The sequence below is a fragment of the Ambystoma mexicanum genome, chromosome 1q (genome assembly GCF_040938575.1).
Source record: "Ambystoma mexicanum isolate Mex_15411 chromosome 1q, UKY_AmexF1_1, whole genome shotgun sequence".
Classification (NCBI taxonomy): domain Eukaryota; kingdom Metazoa; phylum Chordata; class Amphibia; order Caudata; family Ambystomatidae; genus Ambystoma; species Ambystoma mexicanum.
Genome location: NC_090922.1, coordinates 429,774,126 through 429,796,398, shown reverse-complemented (window position 1 = coordinate 429,796,398; position 22,273 = coordinate 429,774,126). Strand labels below are relative to the sequence as shown.

At 46.1% G+C, this 22,273-nt stretch overlaps 1 protein-coding gene across 4 annotated transcripts in view; it reads right to left on the bottom strand.

Annotated features, from left to right (window-relative positions):
* Positions 1 to 22,273, bottom strand: part of DNAAF1 (dynein axonemal assembly factor 1) — a 1,258,717-nt gene that overhangs the window by 997,398 nt on the left and 239,046 nt on the right. For 3 of the 4 annotated variants that reach the window (XM_069639748.1, XM_069639762.1, XM_069639756.1), the window contains one exon: positions 2,986 to 3,120. The exons of the other annotated variant lie outside the window; for it this stretch is intronic. In XM_069639748.1, the coding sequence (XP_069495849.1) occupies positions 2,986 to 3,100 (115 nt within the window). In that variant the 5' untranslated portion in view covers positions 3,101 to 3,120. The remainder of the gene's footprint in view (positions 1 to 2,985; positions 3,121 to 22,273) is intronic. 4 annotated transcript variants of the gene reach the window in all.

The window sequence follows — 22,273 nt, the reverse complement described above, 5'->3', positions numbered from 1 at the left end:
TGCCCCCACAATGCTACTAGTTCACAAATCTCTCAAAACATGGGATTTGAAACAACACCTGACCAATGACTAAACCAAATGGATGTACACAGACCCATGCACAGAACTTAACGTACAGCTCTACGCGACTGTTAAAAGATGCAAGCCCATACGCTGGATACCCACATCCTGTACAGCACTCTGTTGCTCAGCTATGTCCGCATTTTAAACAATATAATAAAATAAATGGAAGCCATTATGGAAGATATGAATATGTATTCATCAATCGGATTGGTTCAATGGATTTTAAGGTCCTTCCATCAAAGGGTCTGTGTATAATGATTTATAAGTGGCTAAATGGTGACAACAGAGTGCATAAAGGTAGACAACAGGCAATGGAAGAGTCATTGGCTCTGTGGCTACAGTGACCAAATATTATTTTCTGAAATTCCAATAGCAAAATGGGTAACAAAACTAGAATATCCTCTACAAATGGGCATGTGGGTGTGGCTATCTTGATGAAGTTGGGGCATACCATTGAGGTTCAAAACTAGTGACTCAAACCAAGGATAATTAATAAATTAACCTTTTATAAGCTGCTTAATACTGGAGACCAGTCTCTAAGCGCAGGACCAGGATTCAAACCTGTGTTGCTCTGTGCTGTTTTGCTTCCAAGACAAACGCGTTGCCCCTGAGCTATGCTCCCGGCCCAGGATATCGCTTAGTGGAGAATCACAAAGCACTACTATCTTCTCAGTTCATCACCTTTTCTGTTAATGGAAAATATTTGAAGGTCATGTGTTTCATGATGTCCAAGATGTCTTTGGTTTGAGTGACCAAAGCTCTATAGGCAAGTGCCGTCCATCTAATGCTGCGGGTAGCAAACTTGTTTGTAACAGTCTTTTTTTGTAGGGTTTGGTGGGTGACTCATAATGACTAGAGCTATTTTAATAATCAGTGCTTTAAATGGGCTGGGCCTAGCCGGGACACATCCCTGGTAGTCTCTGAAAAATGTCTCTGAGACAGGGTGCTGCTGGGACTCCCTAAATTTCCCAGTAGCCCCAGCCGATGAGGCCGCTAGGGGCCAAGGCCTTTTTTTGTAAAGCCTGAAGCTCTCGTTCATGCGCACAAGTTTCAGGCTTTAGAAAAAAAAGCATTTTCTTGCATATTTTTGGCATATGTCCCCATGCTGGTGGGGCGTGCGCCACAATTATAGAAGAAAAGGCAACGCTGATTAAAGCCAATGCCTTTTTCTTAACTAAAGCCTGAAGCACTTGCTTATGAACAAGTGCTTCAGGCTTTCTTCCATAATGGTAGCGCTGGCCTCCGCCACCTGTCCTTTTAACTAAGAGATGCTGTAATCACCGGGGTGATCACAGTAGCTCTTAGTTAAAGGGATGCCTGGCAGAGGTCGCCCTTTAACTAAAAGATTGCAGGGATCAGCACTGGGATGTGCGGGTCATGATCCCACCATCTCGTAGTAAAAGAGACACCTGGTGGGGCTAAACAGCACCATTAAGGACAAAAAGGTGTGATGCAGCACCTGGACAGGCATTCCTTTAGCTAAGGGGGTCCGGTTTATCACCCTTGCACCCCGGGTGAGAGGATGATAATCGCTGCACAGGGCTGCCTGGTGGGGGTCGCCCGTTAGGCCATACCCCTTATAGGCCACACCACCTTAAATAGCTCCTGCTCGATTTCCCATGCCACTTAAAGCATTTGGGATAGTGGACAGTAAAGAGCTTAGCAGAATATATCATAAGAGTGGCGAGGAATTTGTGCTTTCATTAAACACTCTCCAAATAGGAGTTTTTCATGGAAGTTGCATTTCATTGTCCTTAAGTTCTTTAAAAGGCAGCTGGAACAGTCAAGTACACTGTTTGGCATTTCAAAGGACAAATTAGTCTCTGCAGTTACAAACAATCTATACTCTGCAATGGAGACACATTTTGAATGACCTATTACACGACGCCTAATCAGGTTTTGTGAGGGACATCATTTATGAGCACCCGTTTGAATGGATGCATTTCCTATGAACGGCCGTTCACAAGGAATGCCGGGAATGCAGTCGTCTTTGTTTTGAAACGTCATATGCGACAGAGCAGCTCGGGTCTAGGATAGGTTAGGTATCCTGTGGTTTTCATGACAGCAATTACTTCGAAGTAATTTACTTCGAAAAATATAAGGGGTTGTGGGTTAAGTGGTAAAAAGGGGCAGGAGCTTGGGGTAGGGGTAGTAGCGCAGGGAAAGGATGGGCATTTCGAAGTTACATTTCGAAGTAATTACTTCGAAGTAATCATTGTCGTTGCAATGACATGGACCTGATTGGTCAGTACATCGAGGTGTGTACAGTGCACACAGTTGAGTGATCAGGAAAGCAGCAATTCCTCAATATGTGAGAAAGGCATGAGCAGGTGATGAGACTGTATGTGAGAAGGCAGATAGGAGGTCTAACTACATGATCCGCTGATAAGGGGAGGGTAGACTGGGAGATGGAGAGGTGGGTATGTGACTAGACATACCAAGCAGCAAGAGTGTAAGAAGCTCTTGAGAAACCAACAGCATAAAACGAGAACACTGTGAGAAATGCAGAATAAGCATTACTTAATAAAACAGCCTCTTTTGTTCCACTGTGTGGAAAACCATAAAAAGCGTGTACTAGAGGGAGTTGGGGGGGGGGGGGGGGAATTCCATGCACTGGAATGAAATAAAGCAGACTCTAAAACCTGGTGCATTCTAAATCCGAGCGTGGAGTGATTTTTGCTTGACAGTTTAAACACTGCAATGGCTGATGGAACACAATGTACAGAAACTGAAAAAAGTACAATGAGATATTACAGAGGAAATATGCAAGCCCAAGCAACCAGCCTTTTTCCTGGGTGTTCCTCATCTATGGCCTTTTCCATCGAAATATATTGGCTACTTTAAAATAAAAACATTAATAAAGAAGAGCATGATCTGGTCATCCATAAACAACCGTTATGATTTTAGGGGTAGTCCAATTACCTGTTTTATGAGGAGAACCTTCTTTCATTTTTTGACAGTCTCCAAATTCTCCTCCCTCCGTCACTGTTTCTGATTCCCTCTTCACTAACAAATCCTCCTTGGTTTTCTCTGCCATTTGGAGCTTTTCGAGTTCTTCTATGTATCGATAAAGAAAACGATTGATTGGCATTACTGTAAGGAATTTGAAACATGCACTCACCTAACAACTCTTTAAAGGAAGCAGATCAAAATAAACGTGGGATGACCCAGACCTAAAGCCAGCTACTGAGTATCAGGGATCAGCCAGCAAGCAGGAGCAACCTCTGTGTAATGAGGTTGCTACTCCATGGTATGCTGTAAATCCAACTTCTGCCTGAGATGCAAAGTATACTTTTTTGTCCAATATAATGATCCATTATGTCTTTTACATGTGTCTTTTAGGTGCTTTATACACTATATAATTTCCCCTGCCAATTTACTATTTTATTTAAACACATGGTAGAGTCTTTTTTCCAGGAAATGTTGGGCAGGAGCCAGGTACGGAAGAGGGACAGAATGCTGTTCAGGGAGCAGAGTTCTTTGCCCCCCATCCTCATGTCTGTACAAATTACATTTGTTATACTTGCAAGATAAAGACTCCTGACCTTAATTCCCTAGAGGGGTGAACTTTAATCTGGTGTGAGCGTGATTAGGGGTACCCGTATACTTAAGGGGTACCACTGTAAATTGGGCTACCTTTCAGTGGTAAAAAAGGAAGGAAGGAGGATGAGTCACAGTGTGTGTATGCGTGAGATCAAAGTGCAAAAAGTGTAAAGGGGTGGGGGAAAAAGTGGGTTGATCTGTATTTTTGTGTAAAAAACAGCATAGCAGTAGGGTCTAAAAGAAGCATTAGGGACCCATGCAACATTATGGGGGAAGAAACTCCAATAAAACACATGCATAGGATTCTCCCACTGTATTGTGACATAATAAATAAACAATGGATAGAAGAAACAAAGGAAGGGGGGATGTCCTGCTCCTGCTCCTGTCCTGCTCCTGGCCAGAGCAGGCCTCCCATAACAGAAACATGCGAGAACAAATCTCCATCTTTTTAGCAGCAAAATATAAAGGGAACAAATCCCCCCAAAAAAAGAGATTCTAGATCTCTGGCAAGTATTTGAGGATATGGAAGATCAGGAAGGTGAAAAAGAGATCCAATGTATGGGCATAAACCCTATATTGCCTAAACCTGGAGTAGGGTATACAAACAGTCTGTAAGCCTCCAGTGGTAGAGAGAGTGTCAACAGGATTATCAGGATTATCAACGAGTGGAGGAACTCAAGAGCTTTTGCACCTCCATATAACCATTCCACACGTGCTGATATGCCTGTAGCATCGGTGTACCCAGAGGGTCCACAAGTAGACATAGACAAAGAGTTTAGAGCATTGTGGGAAAGGTTGGTCAGGTTACAAGAACCTGAAGAAGTATCACCAGAAATAAGGGTAGCAGTGCAGAAAATAGGGGATTGGAAGTCAGGAGATCTTTTGTTTAGGTTTAACCCTGGGGCACTAAGAAATGCTTGTGTTGAAAAAGATGATGGTAAGAGAGCATGGACGGTCCTGGGACAAGAAGTAGAACAAGCAAAGCAAAATGGAGGGGAAGATCAGGGTGGTAGAAATAATGAAGAGGTAGGGCTAGAAGGATATTAAGGAGAGGAGGTGGTGAGAAACCAGTCCCTGCCACAGGAGGCAGTGAGGAGGTACAAGACCAGATTTAATCATTGTAGTACAAGATCAGAAGAATACTAAAGGGGTAGAAAATAAAATAGATATGCAGATGCCTCTTATACATAAAGGAGTAGGGATAACACAGTATGTGCCATGGCCTCAAATGGAGAAAAATAATTGTATTAAAGCTCTCCCCCAGCTTATAGTCGGAGCTAGTAAATGGATCTATGAATTTGAAAAACAAACAGCAGGGGTAGCCTTAGCAGTAGAAGACTTTAAGAGTCTACTGGTCACCATAGTTGGGGACATATGGGCAAGGGCGTGGTACTCTGGGATAAGTCTTGTAGAAAAATGAACATGATGGAGCAGCATTTAATGAGGTATGGGCAAGGGTATGGGGTGCCCTACGAAGGATGTACCCAGATACCCCTGACTTACATTCTTTAATGCAGTGCACAATGAGTGATGAGGACCCAGTTAGGTTTATTCTTACGTTACAGGAAATGTGGAGAGTTGAGACGGTACTATTTTTCTATTTTATCGTAAAGAGGGGATTACCAAAAGAGATCCAGAAGGTACTAGATAAAATTGTAGGAATTGAAGCCAAAGGGTGAGCAGAGATACAAAGTATAATAGTCTGAAATTGTATGAGAATCAAGGAGCGGGACAGGGAGACAGCCCAGAAGCAGCAAACGGACGAGGCAAAACTAGTGGAAAAGAAACTAAATAAGGTTGTCATCCAAGCACCAGTAACAGAACCGGCTTCGGGGGAAAGGACAGGAGACACTCAACAAATTGTGAATGCCACAATTGCGGCACTATGGGGCGAAGGAGGACAGGGACAATGGGGTGGGGCGGGGACAGTACGCCAACCCACAGTGGCAGTATGAAGGAGCACCAAGGGGAATAGGAGGATTTTGAGGAGCAAGAGCTGGAGGCTTTGGGAGGATAGGACCCTGGGGAGGAGGATTGGGAACATCACAGTGCTGGTATTGCAGAAAATGGGGGCATTTCGCAAGGGAATGTAGGAACAAGCCTGGGATGAGATTTAATTATGGGCCATCACCTCCAGGGGGGCAGGGAATCCAAGGGCCTCAAGGAATGGGACAACAGCAATTTGGGTCAGGGGGTCAAAATCAGTTCCCTTATGGTGCTGACAGGCAATGGCAATGTGGGCAACAACTACAGCAGGGTGAGGGAACACAGTTTAACAGAATGGCAGGGGGAACAGGCGCTCCATTCCAAGGAGTTGTAATGGCGGGGGTAGCACTTTTTCATTCCCCAGGACAAATACATATTTTGCTTAGGACAGCCCAAAGAGAGCACTTGCATGTCCAATCCTATTGACAACCGCACACCCTGAAGAGGAGCCCTTGGTGGAGGAGGAAATAGGAAACAGGCAATTTATATTTATGGTAGATTCAGGTGCAACTAATCATGCATCATGGAGGGGAACTTTATATTATCAGGTCAAACTCTTTACATGCAGGGATTATCTGGGGCTATTCCTACGGTTCCATACACTGAGGAGCTGGATATAAAAGTGGGAGGGGAGGTAGTACGAGCTCCCTTGTTAGATTCAGAGAGTTCCCCAGTGAACTTGTTGGGTAGGGATCTGCTCAGTAAACTAAATATAACTATATCATTCACAGATCAAGGGGTAGTGTGTTCCACTCCAGGGATGTGTGTAGTTCGAGCAATGGCAATAATCAATGCAATGGCAAGGGAGTCGGTAGTCCGTGGGGTTCCTGTGGTCCCAGATACATTTTTTCTATGGTATTAAAGGTATTAGTAAAAGCAGTGCCTCCAGTTGCGACAAAGTGTTGGCGAGTGCCCACAGATCTATGGTGCCAACTGAGATGGTGGCAGGGACAATATTGTCATTAGATTTTCAAGCATTAGTAGTGTCAGAGAAAAGAGTAGTCCTGATTGGAACAGACAAGGACGGGTGCGAGTGGCACACAGTCCTATGGGTAGACCCGACAGTACAATTGAAGAAAATTACTGATGAGGAGTTATTTGAGGGAGATTATTCTGGAAATCATGGTGCAGTATAGGAAGGTATAGTGCCCCTTGGTGGCAGTGGTGACCCCGTCTTTATTTTTTGAGGTGGACATGCGATATGTGCCAGTACTATTATGGACTGTTAATCCACATGATGTTGGGTTACTGAGAGATGTGACCCCAGTAAAGATTACATTGAAGTGAGGTGCTTAGCAAAATCATCCAGTATGTGGATGATCGGTTAGTATGTAATGAAAATGAACATCAGTGCAGGAGGGATTCTGTTGCATTGTTGCCATTTCTGGCTCACAAAGGGTACAAGGCAGATAAAAAGAAGGTATAATACAGCCACCAGGAGGTACTATACTTGGGACAACTCATTTTTGCAATGGGGAAAGAAATGACCAGATAGGGCTGGCGATCGTATGCACCGCCCCTAGGCCCAGTACTGTGAAGGAAATGTAGCAGTTCTCTTGGGCTTAAGTAATTATTGTAGGGCATGGATCCTAGTCTACGCAGTCTACAAAGGCCATGGTTACAAAGTCTCAGGGAAGGACAGAGGACTTAAAAGTAAATTGGAATGGACCGACAAAATGAATAGACAATTTGAGGACTTAAAAGAAGCTATTTGCACGGCCCCTGTTTTAGCAACTCCGGATTATATACAGGAGTTTTATTTATTTTTCCACTCTGATGAACGGCTCATGTATTGACGGAAGGAGGCATACTATATGTTGATGGGTCATACATAATTGACCAGGGGACCATGGTTTCGTACACAGCATTGCCCATATTACAATTGAACCATTATTATCTGGGAACTGATCAACCCCAGGTTTGAAGGTCTATATGAGGTGGTGTTCTTCATACGGACGGCGAGAGGAGTACAGGAGTTAGGTATTGGGTGGATCTCTCGGATGTCCGAAGAGCACCTGAGACAAGGCAAAGCTCAAACAGACTAAGATAAAGGATCCATGCCATGGTGGTGTGCAGTGGCACACGACTGATTTTCTTTCTTTTTTCTTTCTTCATTTTTTATAGTTTTTTTCTTTTTAAATCTTTTCAATTTTTTGAAAGTCCAGAACCTGGTTGGCTCTGGTGGAAAAAGGGTCTTTCTATCCCTCCCTCCCCTTCTCCCTTTCCCTTCTCCCTTTCCTCTCTCCCTTTCTCTCTCCCTTTCTCTCTCCCTCTCTTTATTTCTTTCTTTCTTTCTTGATAACCTTTTTTCTCCTCTCCAGGAATAAGCAAGGATGGCTGACCGACCTCTCTGTTATGTAGGGATAAAAGTTAAGATAGATTACATTTGTTCTAGAAATTATGTAGTGTACCTTTTTAGTATTATATTGTTTTGTATGACACTGGTTCAGGTTGTTGGAGTGGATGAAGGTATGTCTGTTATATGAGATGGCCATATAAAGAGGGAGTGGACAGTTGGAAAATAACGCAAATATGTCTATAAAAAAGAAAATACAAAATGGCTCACTTTTTGCCGGCCACCCCTACATGTTTTCTTAGACGAATGACACAGGAAGTACGAATGACGTATGATTTATATAAGGGGATGCACTTTGACGTCATTTCTGATATCGAGTACCTAGAATCCTCCAGTAGCTGGTACTTTAATATGCGCATTGCAGGAAGGAATATAATCAATGAAAGTTGTTACGTGTGCGAACTTATCCCGCATGCATCAGGGGCTCCTAAGGTTTTAGTTCCACATCCAGTTCCAATTATAGCAGCACAATGCCTGGTACATCTTGCACTATGTGGGGAAAAAGGGCACATTCCAGGCACACAGCGTGCAGTTCAGGAGCATTGATCAAGACCCAGCATTATTCAATGGCAACACGAAATACAGCCAGTGTCTACAAGTACCATATTTTTCCTTGGGAGGTTACTTAAATGGCAACAACAAATGGCAGGGCACCACAGTGACATGTCCGGCAGATATACTGATCGAGTACAGCAGAGAAGCAATATCCCAAATAAAGACTATGTGTGCGCAAATATGGTCCCAATACATCACAAGGCTGACATGGATTGCAACAATGAAGAAGCCAGGGGGAATACATAGAGCCACAGACTCAATGAAGGAACAGTTCCTGTTGGCACAAACACAGTGCAACCACACTCTTGTGATCCCTGATATGATGAAAGGTACGGCAGCAGTGATGGATTACTACTGCGTTTGTGGCTAACAAGCCTACTTGCACCTCCCACCCTGGAGGGGCAAGCGTTCACTGGCCACCTGCACTCAGTGCTACTAGTAATCCTGGAAGAACACCTGAAGGGAGAAGGGAGAAGAAATGCCTGTCAGGGTGCCAACAGCCAGTCCAGCACCTAAAGAAGCAGAAAGAAGCTTGCAGATCACACAAGAATTTGGTATGCTGCCTGAAAAAGGACGATTTCAACGGCGGGGAAGTAAGAAGAGCTCACACTGTCTCAAATGACTCTTCTGCACTGTTCGTAGGAATACCTGACAAGTTTTTGATTTTAAGCTCAGCAGAGACTTTCTTTTTCACCTTTTTTGGCTCCTGCGGTACAAGCCGCTGCTGCACTTTTGTACCACCGGAGGATGCTGAGAATGGGTCACTATCCCATGTCATCAAGGCGGTGCACAATCTATGTGTTCAAATGAGGAAAGAAGGTGGAGTACAGAACACGGATTGGCTATCGCTTGCCTTTGATTGGGTGCTGTCATGGCTGGAGGCAGCAGTAAAAATACTGGTTCCTGTTATCGTATTCTTCTTGGCCCTCTTCTGCACGTGCCAATTGGGTCTGCAATGTTGTGTTCATGTAGTCCCTAATAGTGCAAAGATGATGGTATCAATTGGGGGATCTAAAACACCTTGCCATACAATAAACAGTGAATCTCAAACTAATATTTCTGGGGTTGTAGATATGTCGGGTGAGGATGAGTTCATTACTGTAGAAGTAACGAAAGGGGGGGAATGTTGGGAGGAGCCAGGAACGAAAGAGGGACAGAAATCCATTCAGGGAGCAGAGTTCTTTGCCCCCCCCATCCTCATGTCTGTACAGATTAAATGTGTTATCCTTGCAAGATAAAGACTCTTGGCCTTAATTCCCTAGAGGGGTGAACTTTAATCTGGTGTGAGCGTGATTAGGAGTACCTGTATACTTAAGGGGTACCCCTGTAAATTGGGCTACCTTTCAGATCACAAAAGTTGATTTCTTATATCATTTTTATTAACATTTTGCAAATCAGTCAACGTTGAAGGCATAGCTTGAGCTAAGAATGTAGCACAAACGCAAATTACAACATCACAGTAGTAAAACATTAGGACTGTACCCATATCCCAAATGATTCTGACTGGTATGTTCTTATTGAAAAGGCTCTAAACATTCCAATTTCATTACATACAACTAATCCATACTATTCCCCTTGCATTAATTCCATTCGACCAATCCTCCCTTCTTAATCCTACTCTAGCCCCAAAACACAAAGAAACAAACGGTCTCCCAAATCTCAAGCTAGCAATAAACCCCCCTCAAAAAATAACACGAAAACAAAACATAATTGGCCACTCCCCCTTAAATTTGCAATTTGTATCAAAGTTGACTCTCAGTGGTCTCAAGTCTCAGTCAGGGGTCTGCAACCTTTGCATCCTGAGGTGTTTAGAACTACAACTCCCATTACCCTTAGCAAGCATAGTCAATGGTGAGGAATCAAGGGAGCTGTAGTCCAAAACCTCTGGAGATCTCCAGGTTGCAGACCCCTGCTTGAATCATGCGTTGAAGCGTAACAGCAATGCACCTACTCCCATCAGCTAGATTTCCATCTTCCTGTGGTCTCTATTATCCATCATGCATTAACAAATCTAATGCTCTCAGGCGGGTCAGACAAGCCAACTCCCTGTTACTGTCCACTAGGTATTCTGGCACAGGTCCACAGATTTAGCAAAACGCCCTGTAATCTGAGTTAATGGTGAATGTTAGATGCTACAAATCCATTGTGGACCATAGTCTACAAAGCCAGTATGCAAAGTCTTGAGGCTTAGCCTTCGTCCATAAACTGGCAATGATGAATTTTGCTGTCAGAAAAAGCTTTCATGTTTGGATCTCTAGGCCCAGCACCACATATTTGTGGTCGCTTTTGGCAGGCTATCCTAGAATACCTTTAGAAGCTGCAAACACCTTTTTCCAAAACACTAATTTTTGGACATAAACGCCATATGTGGAGGTAATCCCCCCCCTTCTCCATACTCTTGCCAGCATGCACAAGGCTGGCATTTGTACATACGTTGCATTTTCGCTGGGGACCAACATCAGCAATTCATGATCTTGTAGTGAACCTCTCTGTTGTAAACACATCTTGTGGCTTTATGTATGTCCCTTCCTCACCTCTCCCGCAGCCTCTCCCAATCCTTTTGTCAAATTATTCTCCCCAACCGGGAATGCCATGCTTCCCAAAACAAATATTGTGGCAGACTCTGATTGCACATAAGTATTTCATTTAGGGAAAAATGTCCCCTGAATTGAGGATCAGACACCAGAGGATGTTCAAACTCAGTGAGTTGATGAGTGGCAACAGCTTTGTTAAATGGATGCAATAACCAATGCCCACTTGCAGGTACACTAGTCCATAGTGTTCCGACCCATGAAAATCACTTTTCCAATCCTCAAAAGGTCTCACTTTATTCCCTTTGAACATGCCCCTGAGAGTCCCATTGTCCCCCTTTTTCCATACCAAATGATCCTTTTTGTAGAGGAGAAGAAAACTATGAGCTGTAATGTATTGCTATTAAGGGTGAAGCCTGTGATGCTTCTGAGGGCCTAGTAACAAGCCTACTCGAAGTCTGTAGCAGTGTTTTAATGGGCCTTGCAATGCACGTGCCAGGTGGCTGGTCTTATTTACAAAGCCTTGGGATGTCCCAAACCACCCTTCTTACTGCCTGTTTCATATGTACCCAGTGTCTATTTGAATCTGTTTTGCCCATTACACCAGAGCCGACAATTGACATGCTTGCCAATATTTCCTAAAAAGGGGTAAACCTACCCCACCCCAGTCCACTGGCTGCTTCAGGATGGCTGTCTTTACTCTAGGAGGTTTCCATCCCCAGATGAAGTTAAACACCAACGTGCCAAAGAAATCTGAAAGCAAGGGCAAAGGCAGGGACTGAAAAAGATAGAATATCCTGGCCAGAACGTTAAGTTCGACATTCGAGATTCTCTCCAACTACGAAATGTGCCCATCTGTTAAGATAAGCAAAGAACTTTGAGAGAAGGGGTCTAAGATTTTGTTCTACCACAATCTCAGTAGAGTGCGTTTACTTAACGACCAATTATGTTTTGAATTTCTTAGCCCAGCGGAATAATGTGGTGACCCGGAGTAATTCCTTAACCCTGCGGTCCTGACCAAGGTGCAACTTTTCAGATTGAGTTTGGCTGATTTACCCATGGTAAATTCACCAAACAGAATTACTGTTACTGCCTGCTTACCATATTCACCTACATATTCCGAAGTGGTGTTACTCCCCAGTTTGTAGTCCCATAGGACTCCCTCATCGGTTGGCAGAATGACTGCCAGTGGTACTTATGCCGGTGGTAACTCTGCCATTTTTTGGCGGTAAACTGGTGGAAATACCTCCAACCAAGTGCTGGAGGTTTTTCCTCCACTTTACCTCCAAAGTCGACATTTTGCAGTGAGGTAAAAGGGATGTTGATTCCATTACCGACTCTTTTTTACTCCACGGCCAAACTCAGAACCACCTCCTCTGTCATAATACGCTAACTACTTTACTAAATTCAGGAATGAGGACTCGGGGTGGCGGTGGAAGGTCAACCAGGGAGGCTAAAATGTAATTTGCAATTTTCATTAATTTGTGATTACCCACCAAGTGGGATAACCACTGTGCCAGAATCGGCTGTGATCAGCACTGCCAGAGGTTCTAGCAAGAATGCAAAAAGAATTGGAGCCAGAGGGCAGCCCTGCCTTGTACCCTTTTTCCAGATGCACCCTAGGCAATTTTTGCGATTGACGTAAATGGAGGCTGAGGGAGTGGAATAACATACAAAAACACATTTTAAAAAATGTGTCTCTAAAACCCATAGACCGCAGTCTCAGACAGGAAATCCAAGCTAATCCTGTTGAAGACTCTCTCTGCATCAAGCGATAAAAGATTGCCCAGATATCTCTTCTTCTGAGCTTTTTCAATGAAGTGAATGACCGTTCTAATATTGTCCTGCATGTGCCTCTCGTATATGAATCTGTGGTAGAAACTTTTCTAACCTCGATGCTAGCACTCTTGCAAAGTTATTAGCATCAGTGTTGATAAGCGCTATTGGCCTATATGAGCCACATAGGGAGGGATCTTTCCCGGATATGGGTATTATTGCGATGTACGCCGTAAGCATGGAATCAGTGGCAATCCCTGTGGAAGAATATGATTTGAAAGGAGCAGTGAGATGATAGGAAATGGTGTTTATAACGTGCCTATACACAAGTGTTTAACACAAGATGGGGTACTAGTAACACCTTGAATGTTTTGTAGAAGTCTCTGGTGAACCCATCCGTTGCCAGCACTTTATTGTTCTTTAAAAAGTGTATAGCTTGCGCTAGGTTCCTACGGTTCGATTAGCAAGTCCAAAATACCCAGCTTGGTGTTATTAAGCCATAGGAGAGTATACCTTTAGGTATGTCTCCTGCTCAGTCCGTATCTCCAGGGATCTTGTGTATAGGGTCTGATAGAAGTCAGCAAATTCTTTCAGCGTCTCATCCTTTAGAAGTATTGTGAGAGGTCAGAAATGAGAGGCGGACACTAGGTATTCATATTCTGAAGTAAAGACTTTTATTGAAAGAAAAACGGGTTGGGAAACTGCCTAACTGGCCCTATTCTAAGAGGAATTTCTCAACCTAAAAATCAAAACGAAGGATCAGTCTATGTCAGGAAGCCAGTAACTGAAAAGCTGTCCTTGTGTCCAAAACACCCTATCCTAACCCTTTGTCATGATTCCTGCCCCTCATGTCCCAGCCCTCCAAGATGTCAGGCTGGAGCCAGGCCACAATCACCTACATGGCCCTCAAGGGCCTCTTCATCCCTCCAAAGACCCACTTGGAGTCAGACTTGGCGCTTGTGGCACCAGACTCACTCACTCCCATAGGATAACATTGGGGATTGGACTTGTAGTGCATTGATGGGGACAAGATGGATGCCCCCACATATTTCAGTTCCCAGAACTGCATGTGCAGTCTAGTCTTTTGGGTGTGGTTCAGCCCAGAGACACCTGGGATACCCAGAGACTATTTAAGCCACACCCAGGCTGAGAAACATGGTTTGTGTTTTCTGCACCTGCAGCCTGACACTCACCGTGTTCGGATCGGTCTCCAGTAGGCCTGCATCTTTCTTCTGCGCTCAGCTCCTGCAAGAACAAGAACACCGTTAGGAACAGCCTTACCTTGCGGCACTTCTGCCCATCATTCATCGCTCCTTCTGTCTTGCGGGCATCTTCGGCGGTGTCATTCCCATCCCGGCACGCCACTTCCTAAGGAAAAGGGAAAAGAACAGAAAAAAGGCATTAGTAAGCATTCTGCAAATCTTCGCTTATTTTTAAATACTGTATGAGCTTAAAACGCTTACCTGAATCCCAGCCGCTCTGGAGGAACTCTGTCTCCGGAACTTCTCATCCATCTGCAAGAGGGATAAGACACTCCAGGTTAGCGTGGAAACATCTACCGCATACTCACCGCATTTGTTCTTCATAACCGGCATCCACGCTGAAAATGTCGCGGCATCTAAAAGACACAGGAAAAGAACTCAGTTCAATACAAATACGAAAGGGGTGCATCGCGCATCGCGCTCTCACTCACCTTCAGCGCTATTCATCTCAGCAGCACGCCGCATTCCCCGGACGCCGGCCATCATCTAAGGAAGGAAAGGAACGAAGTTAGAGAACTGTTCAAAAGACTCATTATACTTACCTGTCGGACTCTTGCCAGTGAAGTAACTAGGCAGCAACGAGCCCGCATCAATCAACGTGCCCCTGCGCTGAAAGTAGGATGGAGTGCACATTATCCAAGAAAACAAGGTGAGCTGTGGATCAAAGGGAAGGGATGGACCCTGGGGAAGAAGGGGTTCAAGCACACAGAGACAATAGGGAGTTAAATTCTACCAATCCTGTGTTTCAGGCCCAGTCTCCAGTTGAATAGCCGCCAGGGAAGGGTTTGAGGTCGTAAGAGGTCAGAACAGGCTGAGTGATGTCCCCGTGGATACCAGGTGAGCGTTACAGAACACAAAGCCTCACATCAAAATCCACCTGAGCGTCATGGAAACCTCAGAAACCGACCAGTTAGCCCACATGTTGGTGCAGCTACGTTCCGAAGTACATGCAGCCAGGCAGGAGACCAACACCCTGAGGAGAGAGCTGATAGTAGCCAAAGAACGCACTGATGATTTAAGCCGACAACTTCTCCAGTCACAAGCAGGGCATGCACCATTGCCGGGAAGCGTGTCCTCGATGCCAGCACCATCAGCCAATCACGCTCAGATAACGCTTCCTGGGGCAGTTCCCTTGGCCCCGCCCGAACGATTTACGGGGGATCCCAAGGGGTTTGCAACATTCATGAACCAGTGCCGCCTACACCTACTTTGTAGGCCAGGGGCCTTTCCGAATGAGCAATCACGGGTCGCTTTTGTGCTATCCTACCTGAGTGATAGCGCCGCGGACTGGTGTGTACCCTTTGTGGCCCAAGACGATCCTTTGCTGCATGACTTCAGGGGCTTTCAGCAGGAGATGGAAAAGCTGTTCGCCCGTCGTACTCATGGGCAGGCATTAGACAGCAAACTTCTGTCCTTACGCCAAGGGAATCAAGACCCATTAAAATACATAGCCACGTTCAATAGACACGTAGTTGAAGCAGAATGGCCAGTGGAGAAGAGAACCACGTTATTTCATCGGGGTTGCGGGGGGAGCTCAAGGATGTTCTCGCACAAGTAGTGAACCCCCCGAAAGACTGCTCAGAATTCATTGACCTTGTTGTTCAACTGGATCATAGGTTGCAGGACCGAAGAGCAGATCGAACCAGACCGGACCCTCACCCTATGTATGTGCGTTCAAAGGACAATACTGCCCGAACAACGGAAGGTTCAGGAGAAGCAATGCAAATCGGGGGGGTCAGATCCCCCTTGACTAAAGCGCAAAGGGATAAAAGGAGACAGCATCAGTTATGTCTGTACTGTGGAAGGTCAGGCCATTTCCTTAAAGAGTGCCCTGTGGAGGCACCGAGGAGGACGGTAGGGGCCACGGACAAGGAAGATACCATCAAGGAATCGGAAAACTCCCCAGCCCGGCAAGTGTAGGGGTCCACTTGTCGAGGGAAGAAAGTGAACTACAGACCTCCCATTTTGCACTATCTGTGGTCTTGATCAATCACCAACAACCATCTCGGATGCACGCAGTAAGAGCGTACATAGACAGTGGAGCCGTTGGGAATTACATCGACCAGGATCTTGCGGCAAAGATGGGGCTTCCGTTACGCCCTAAATCATTCCACCGACACTGTTACCAGTGTCGACAGCACGGAAATAGCTTCTGGTCCAGTATCCCAATGCACTGCAGCTTTAACCCTTCTGTACCAGGATGGACACCAAGAATCTATAGTTTTCGACCTCATTGAGGCACCACAGTTCCGGTTGATTTTGGGAATGCCATGGTTGGTAGCTCACAATCATCGAATCGATTGGCGAGCAAAAGAATTGGCTTTTCCCGAGACTTGCGCCCACACATGTTATCGCGAAGAGAAACAACCAATAGACACCAGAACCTCCACGCTTGCGACTGTGGCAATCGGCACCCTACCAAGTGAATACCAGGACTTTCAAGATGTCTTTCCGAAAGAACAGGCTAATACCCTGCCACCGCATAGACCATACGATTGCCAAATCGACCTGATACCCGGCGCACAAATCCCTTGTGGGCGGGTTTACGCACTCACGGAACCAGAAAACCAGCACTGAAGGCCTATCTTGACCAATACCTGGCCAACGGGTTCATCCGTTCCTTAAAGTCTCCTGCAGCCAGTCCTCTATTCTTCGTACCGAAAAAGTAGGCGGACTTGAGAACATGCATCGACTATCGCGCACTGAACCAGATTACCGTAAAAAACCGCTACCCCCTGTCACTGATCCCTGAATTGCTTGATCAAGTCAAAGATGCCCAAATCTACACAAAACTAGACCTGAGGGGGGCATATAACCTTGTTCGCGTAAAACAGGGGGACGAATGGAAAACCGCTTTTCGCACCAAATACGGCTTGTACGAATATCAACTAATGCCCTTTGGCCTTTGCAACGCGCCTGCTGCATTTCAATACTTCATGAATGATGTCCTACGGGAATTGATTGATGACTGTGATCTAGTGTACATCGACGATATCCTAGTATATTCCGCATCAAAGCAGGACCACTTCAAACACATCCGATCCGTATTGGAGAAACTCCGTCAACACCAGCTCAAAGCCAAGCTCGAAAAGTGCTCATTCCACGTCTGCGAGGTGGAATTCCTGGGCTTTATTCTCAGCCCGAATGGAATCCGAATGGATGTACACAAGGTAGATGCTATCCTGAACTGGCCATCTCCAAATTCATTCAAGGGGGTTCAAAGTACGCTGGGTTTTGCAAACTTCTACCGCCGGTTCATGCCAGGATTTTCACAAATCGTGCATCACATCACGTCATTACTATGGAAAAGCAACAAAAAGTTCCAGTGGACAACAGAAGCCGAGGAGGCTTTCCAGGAACTCAAAGCAAGATTCACATCTGCCCAAATCTTACGCCACCCTCGCACTGACCTCCCATACCTGGTGGAAACAGACGCGTCAAGCATGGCTATGGGAGCAGTCCTCTCACAAAAGGACCCCGAAACGGGCCAGTTACACCGTGTTGCCTTCTGGTTGCGTAAATTCACACCCCCTGAACTCAATTACGCTATCACAGACAAAGAACTCCTGGCCAATAAGGCAGCCTTTAAGGCACGGCGGCACTACCTCTTGGGCGCCAGACGCACAATCACCGTAATAACTGACCACCAGAACCTCCAGTACCTAAAAACGGCAAAGGCCCAATCCTCTCGACAACTACGTTGGGCTCTTCTTTTTGCTGAATATGACTACGTGATTACGTTTCGACCAGGGGTGAAAAACGGGAAGGCTGATGCCCTTTCCCGTATGGGGGTGGAAGAGCAAGGGTATCAGAGCCCTGACCCAATAGCAATCATCCCGAGTGACAAGCTCCTAGGAATCACAGCAACCATAACTCAGAAAGAATTACATGAAGAAATCCAAAACCTGATGAGTCCGGAGCAATTACAAGCTTGGAGTGCACAAGGAGAACATTACATGATAAAAGATCAGTTGCCCTACTTCAGGAATCGTTTATTCTTACCAAACCAAGAACTACGAGAACAAGTCATGTCTGGTTATCATGCTTCTTTGATCGAGGGCCACCCCGGAATCGCTAAAACCCTAGCCAAGGTAAAACGAAACTATTGGTGGCCCACTTAGCGTAAAGACATTATCCAATTCATCCTATCTTGTGGAGTGTGTGCTCAAAACAAGTCATCCAAGCAGAAACCGGATGGGCTATTACAACCATTGGAAATCCCACCAGCACCCTGGCACACGTTGTCCCTCGATTTTATTACTGACTTACCACCCAATCAAGGGTTTAACACTATTCTTGTGGCACATTTCATTCCTCTTAAGGGGCTCCCAAATGCTTCCACTCTGGCAAAGGTATTTCTTGAAGGCACTGTACGGCTCCATGGGTTTCCTTCAGTTTTTGTCTCAGACCGAGGTACTCAATTCGTATCTAACTTCTGGAGAAAACGCTGCTGTATGGCCCAGATCGACATCCGGCTATCCACCAGTCACCATCCCCAAACGGATGGTGAAACTGAGACGACAAATCAGACGCTCGAGCAGTATCTGCGTTGCATGTTACACCAAGCTGAAGGAAGCTGGTTCGACCTTTTATGGATAGCTGTCATGATCTCTGCTTCCAAAAGATCAGGACTTGCCCGACTCCCTTGGAAGCAGACCCATAACCCCGGTTCTGAGTGCCAGCCAGTCCCAATTGGGACCTTTTGGACCCTGTCCTGGCGCCAGTGGCACCAGGCTCATAAAGATGCCCAGTCCCAGCGCTGGAAGCGCCGGGCTCATAATGCTTGGGTGGACTTACCTGCAGCAGACCATGCTGCTTACTTACCTGCCAGTTGAACCCCTGATCCTCTTCTGTTTGGGTCTACTTTTCCTGTTGGGTGGGGCAGGAGCCACTCCCTAGGTTCAGAACACTGGAACTCTTCTGGAAAGCAGGAACTCTTTTCTTAGGCGTGGCTGTGGAAGGAGACACCTAAGCACTACAGGAGGCTATTTAAACCACACCCGATGGATGAATCTTGCTTTGCATTATTCTGCATTCTCTGCAGCAGAACGCTCATCGTGTCTTCTGCTTCTGATCCTGGGCCTAAGGGAACAAAGGCTTACCATCCTGGAATCCAGTCTTCAGCAGCACCTGTAAAGACAAAGAAAGAACAGGTTAGCACTACGGTCTTCAGTGGCAGCGCATCTCTTACCTGGTCCATCGGCTGTCACCAACGCCTCGCGCTGCATTCCGGCATCTGAAAGACAAAGGCTTACCTACTCTTCGCATGCTCCGGAGGTCTTCGCACTGCATTCCGGCATCTGAAAGACAAAAGCTTACCAGCTCTTCGCACGCTCCGGAGGCCTTCGGCGCTGCATCCCGCATCTGAAAGACAAAAGAAGGTGCGTTTAAAGACATTGGGCAACTTTATTACTCACGTGCCATTACTCCTTCCCACGCCGAATCCAGTGGGTATTCCAGCACCCTTCAGCTTCTCTAAAGCTCCGGACTTGTACCTGCAAGATAAAAGGGACAGTTAGTGCGCATCGTGAAGCAGGCTACAAGCGCTTACTTACGTGCTTCCAGGCGCTTCTATTCCTCACGCGGGTTCGATCCTCAACTCTCATCAGCCCGCCATCCGCCATCGCCGGAACCCTGCAAAACAAGAGATAGCATTACAAAAGACTTTTAAGACATTTGAAGTGCCCAGAACTTACCGTTCGTGCAGTTAACGACGGACAGCAGTCCTCTGAGGTCAAGAGGCCTGCACCCTTATCCAGTGAAGAAACTGGTTACGGCACCCTGCCCCGAGGCAGATGGAGAGCTCGGCGTTTACTTACCTAAGGTGAGGGCGTTAACCTTTGGGGTTCTACAGGAGAAGAGAAAGGGAAGAGGAGAGAGGCACCCAATAACCCCAGTTCATTAATCCCATATTTTCTATCTGCAGACATCTTACTCTTCGAGTCAGACATACAGTGCACAGAGGTCCAGCCCAAAGAGCCAACCGTGTGTTACACATCACCTTTGAAGATACGGCATTCACCCAGTCAAGACCGGCGCCTCTGCGGGAATCAGGTGAGCGTTACAGAACGCAAAGCCAATCGCAAAACTCCCACCCAGGCGCTATGGAAACCTCGGATACCGACCAGCTAGCCCAGTTACTTGGGGAACTAAGAGCAGAAGTGCATGCAACCCGTCAGGAAACGAATGCTCTAAGAAGGGAACTGATTATTTCCAAGGAGCGAACAGACGATCTCGCTAGACAATTGCTACAGTCACAAGCCGGACAAACTCTGTTACCCGCATCAGGGGCAAATCTTCCTTCAACATCCTCTACGAACCCAGTGCAGATCAACCTACCTGGGAATGTACCTCTGGCTCCGCCCGAACGATTTTCGGGTGACCCAAAGAGGTTTGCAGTATTTATTAATCAGTGCCGGTTGCACTTCTTATGCCGGCCAGCAGCCTTTCCAACTGATCAAGCTAAGGTAGCTTTCGTGCTTTCGTACCTTAGTGGCAATGCGGCAGACTGGTCGATCCCTCTAGTTAATCAAGATGACCCGGTTCTCCATGATTTTCGAGCTTTTCAGCTCAGTATGGAAAAACTGTTTGCAAGACATTCACAGGGGCAGGCCTTGGACAATGAGCTCCTTTCATTGCGACAGGGTAATCAAGACCTTTTGGCTTATATTGCGTCTTTCAACAGACTGATAGTGGAAACTCGATGGCCTGAGGACAAAAGGATTACGCTGTTTTATAGAGGTCTACGTGGAGAGCTCAAAGATGTGTTAGCCCAAGTAGTGAATCCCCCTCAAGACTGTTCGGACTATATTGACTTAGTCGTTTAAATTGACCACAGACTGCAGAACAGGAAGGCCGATCGTTCCAAGTTTGATGCTCGAGTATTTTCCAAACCACCAACTCCTACCAAAGGAGTAGACTCCGGGGAACCCATGCAAATAGGGGGCCTGAAAGGACCACTAACACAAAAGGAGCGGGAAAGGAGAAAACAGCTGCAATTATGCCTCTATTGCGGAAACTCGGGGCACTTTCTTCGAGACTGTCCGGTGAAACCAGCCAAGAAGGCAGTAGGAGCTGCAGTTACCAGGGTCACAAACTCTGAGCAGGGAAACGACCTCGCCCGACAAGAATAGAGGTCCTCTTGCCGAGCGTTAAAACCAGTTCCGTGACCTCGCATTTCGTGATACCTATGGTCCTCATTAGCCCTGAACATCCGGTTCGATTACATGCGATTGAAGCTTACGTCGACAGCGGTGCCATCGGCAATTATGTGGATCATGAAATGGTTTTGAGGATGAATCTGACTCTTTGTCCAAAGGCTGTAAAGGACGTCATTACTACGGTGGATGGTACGGAGATAGCCTCCGGACCAGTAACGCATACCACCCAAGAAGTGACGCTAGTAAGTCAAGATGGACACCATGAGAAGATCGTGTTCGATGTGATCAAGGCCCCCCAGTTCCAGATTATTCTAGGAATTCCTTGGTTAGAGAAGCACAATCCTCAGATCGATTGGCGAGCAAGAACGGTTCAGTTTCCAGAATGTGTCTCTACTTGTCACCCTCGACCTGGTGTTGCACTGGCAGCAATTTCCTCGGAGGCTCCTCAGTTACCTCCTGAATACCTAGAATTCCAAGATGTTTTCCGGAAGGATCAGGCTAACTCTCTACCTCCTCATAGGTCTTATGACTGCCAGATAGACCTGATACCTGGATCTACTCCTCCTTGTAGTAGAATTTATGCCCTCACCGAGCCTGAGAATCTTCACCTCCGACAATACCTGGATCAATACCTAGCGAATGGGTTTATTCGTCCTTCCAAGTCCCCTGCTTCCTCAGCTTTGTTCTTCGTTCCAAAAAAAGAAGGGGACCTTAGAACTTGTATAGATTATCGCGCCCTGAACCAGATCACCGTTAAGAATAGATATCCGTTACCTTTGATCCCTGAACTCCTGGACCAAGTCAGAAAAGCATGCATATATACAAAGCTGGATCTTAGAGGAGCCTACCACTTGGTACGAGTAAAAGAGGGCGATGAATGGAAGACGGCCTTCCGCACCAAGTATGGGCTATTTGAATATCAGGTCATGCCCTTCGGACTTTGCAATGCCCCGGCCGCCTTTCAATATTTTATGAACGATGTCCTCAGAGAGCTCATAGATGTGTGTGTTGTTGTTTACATTGACGACATCCTCGTTTATT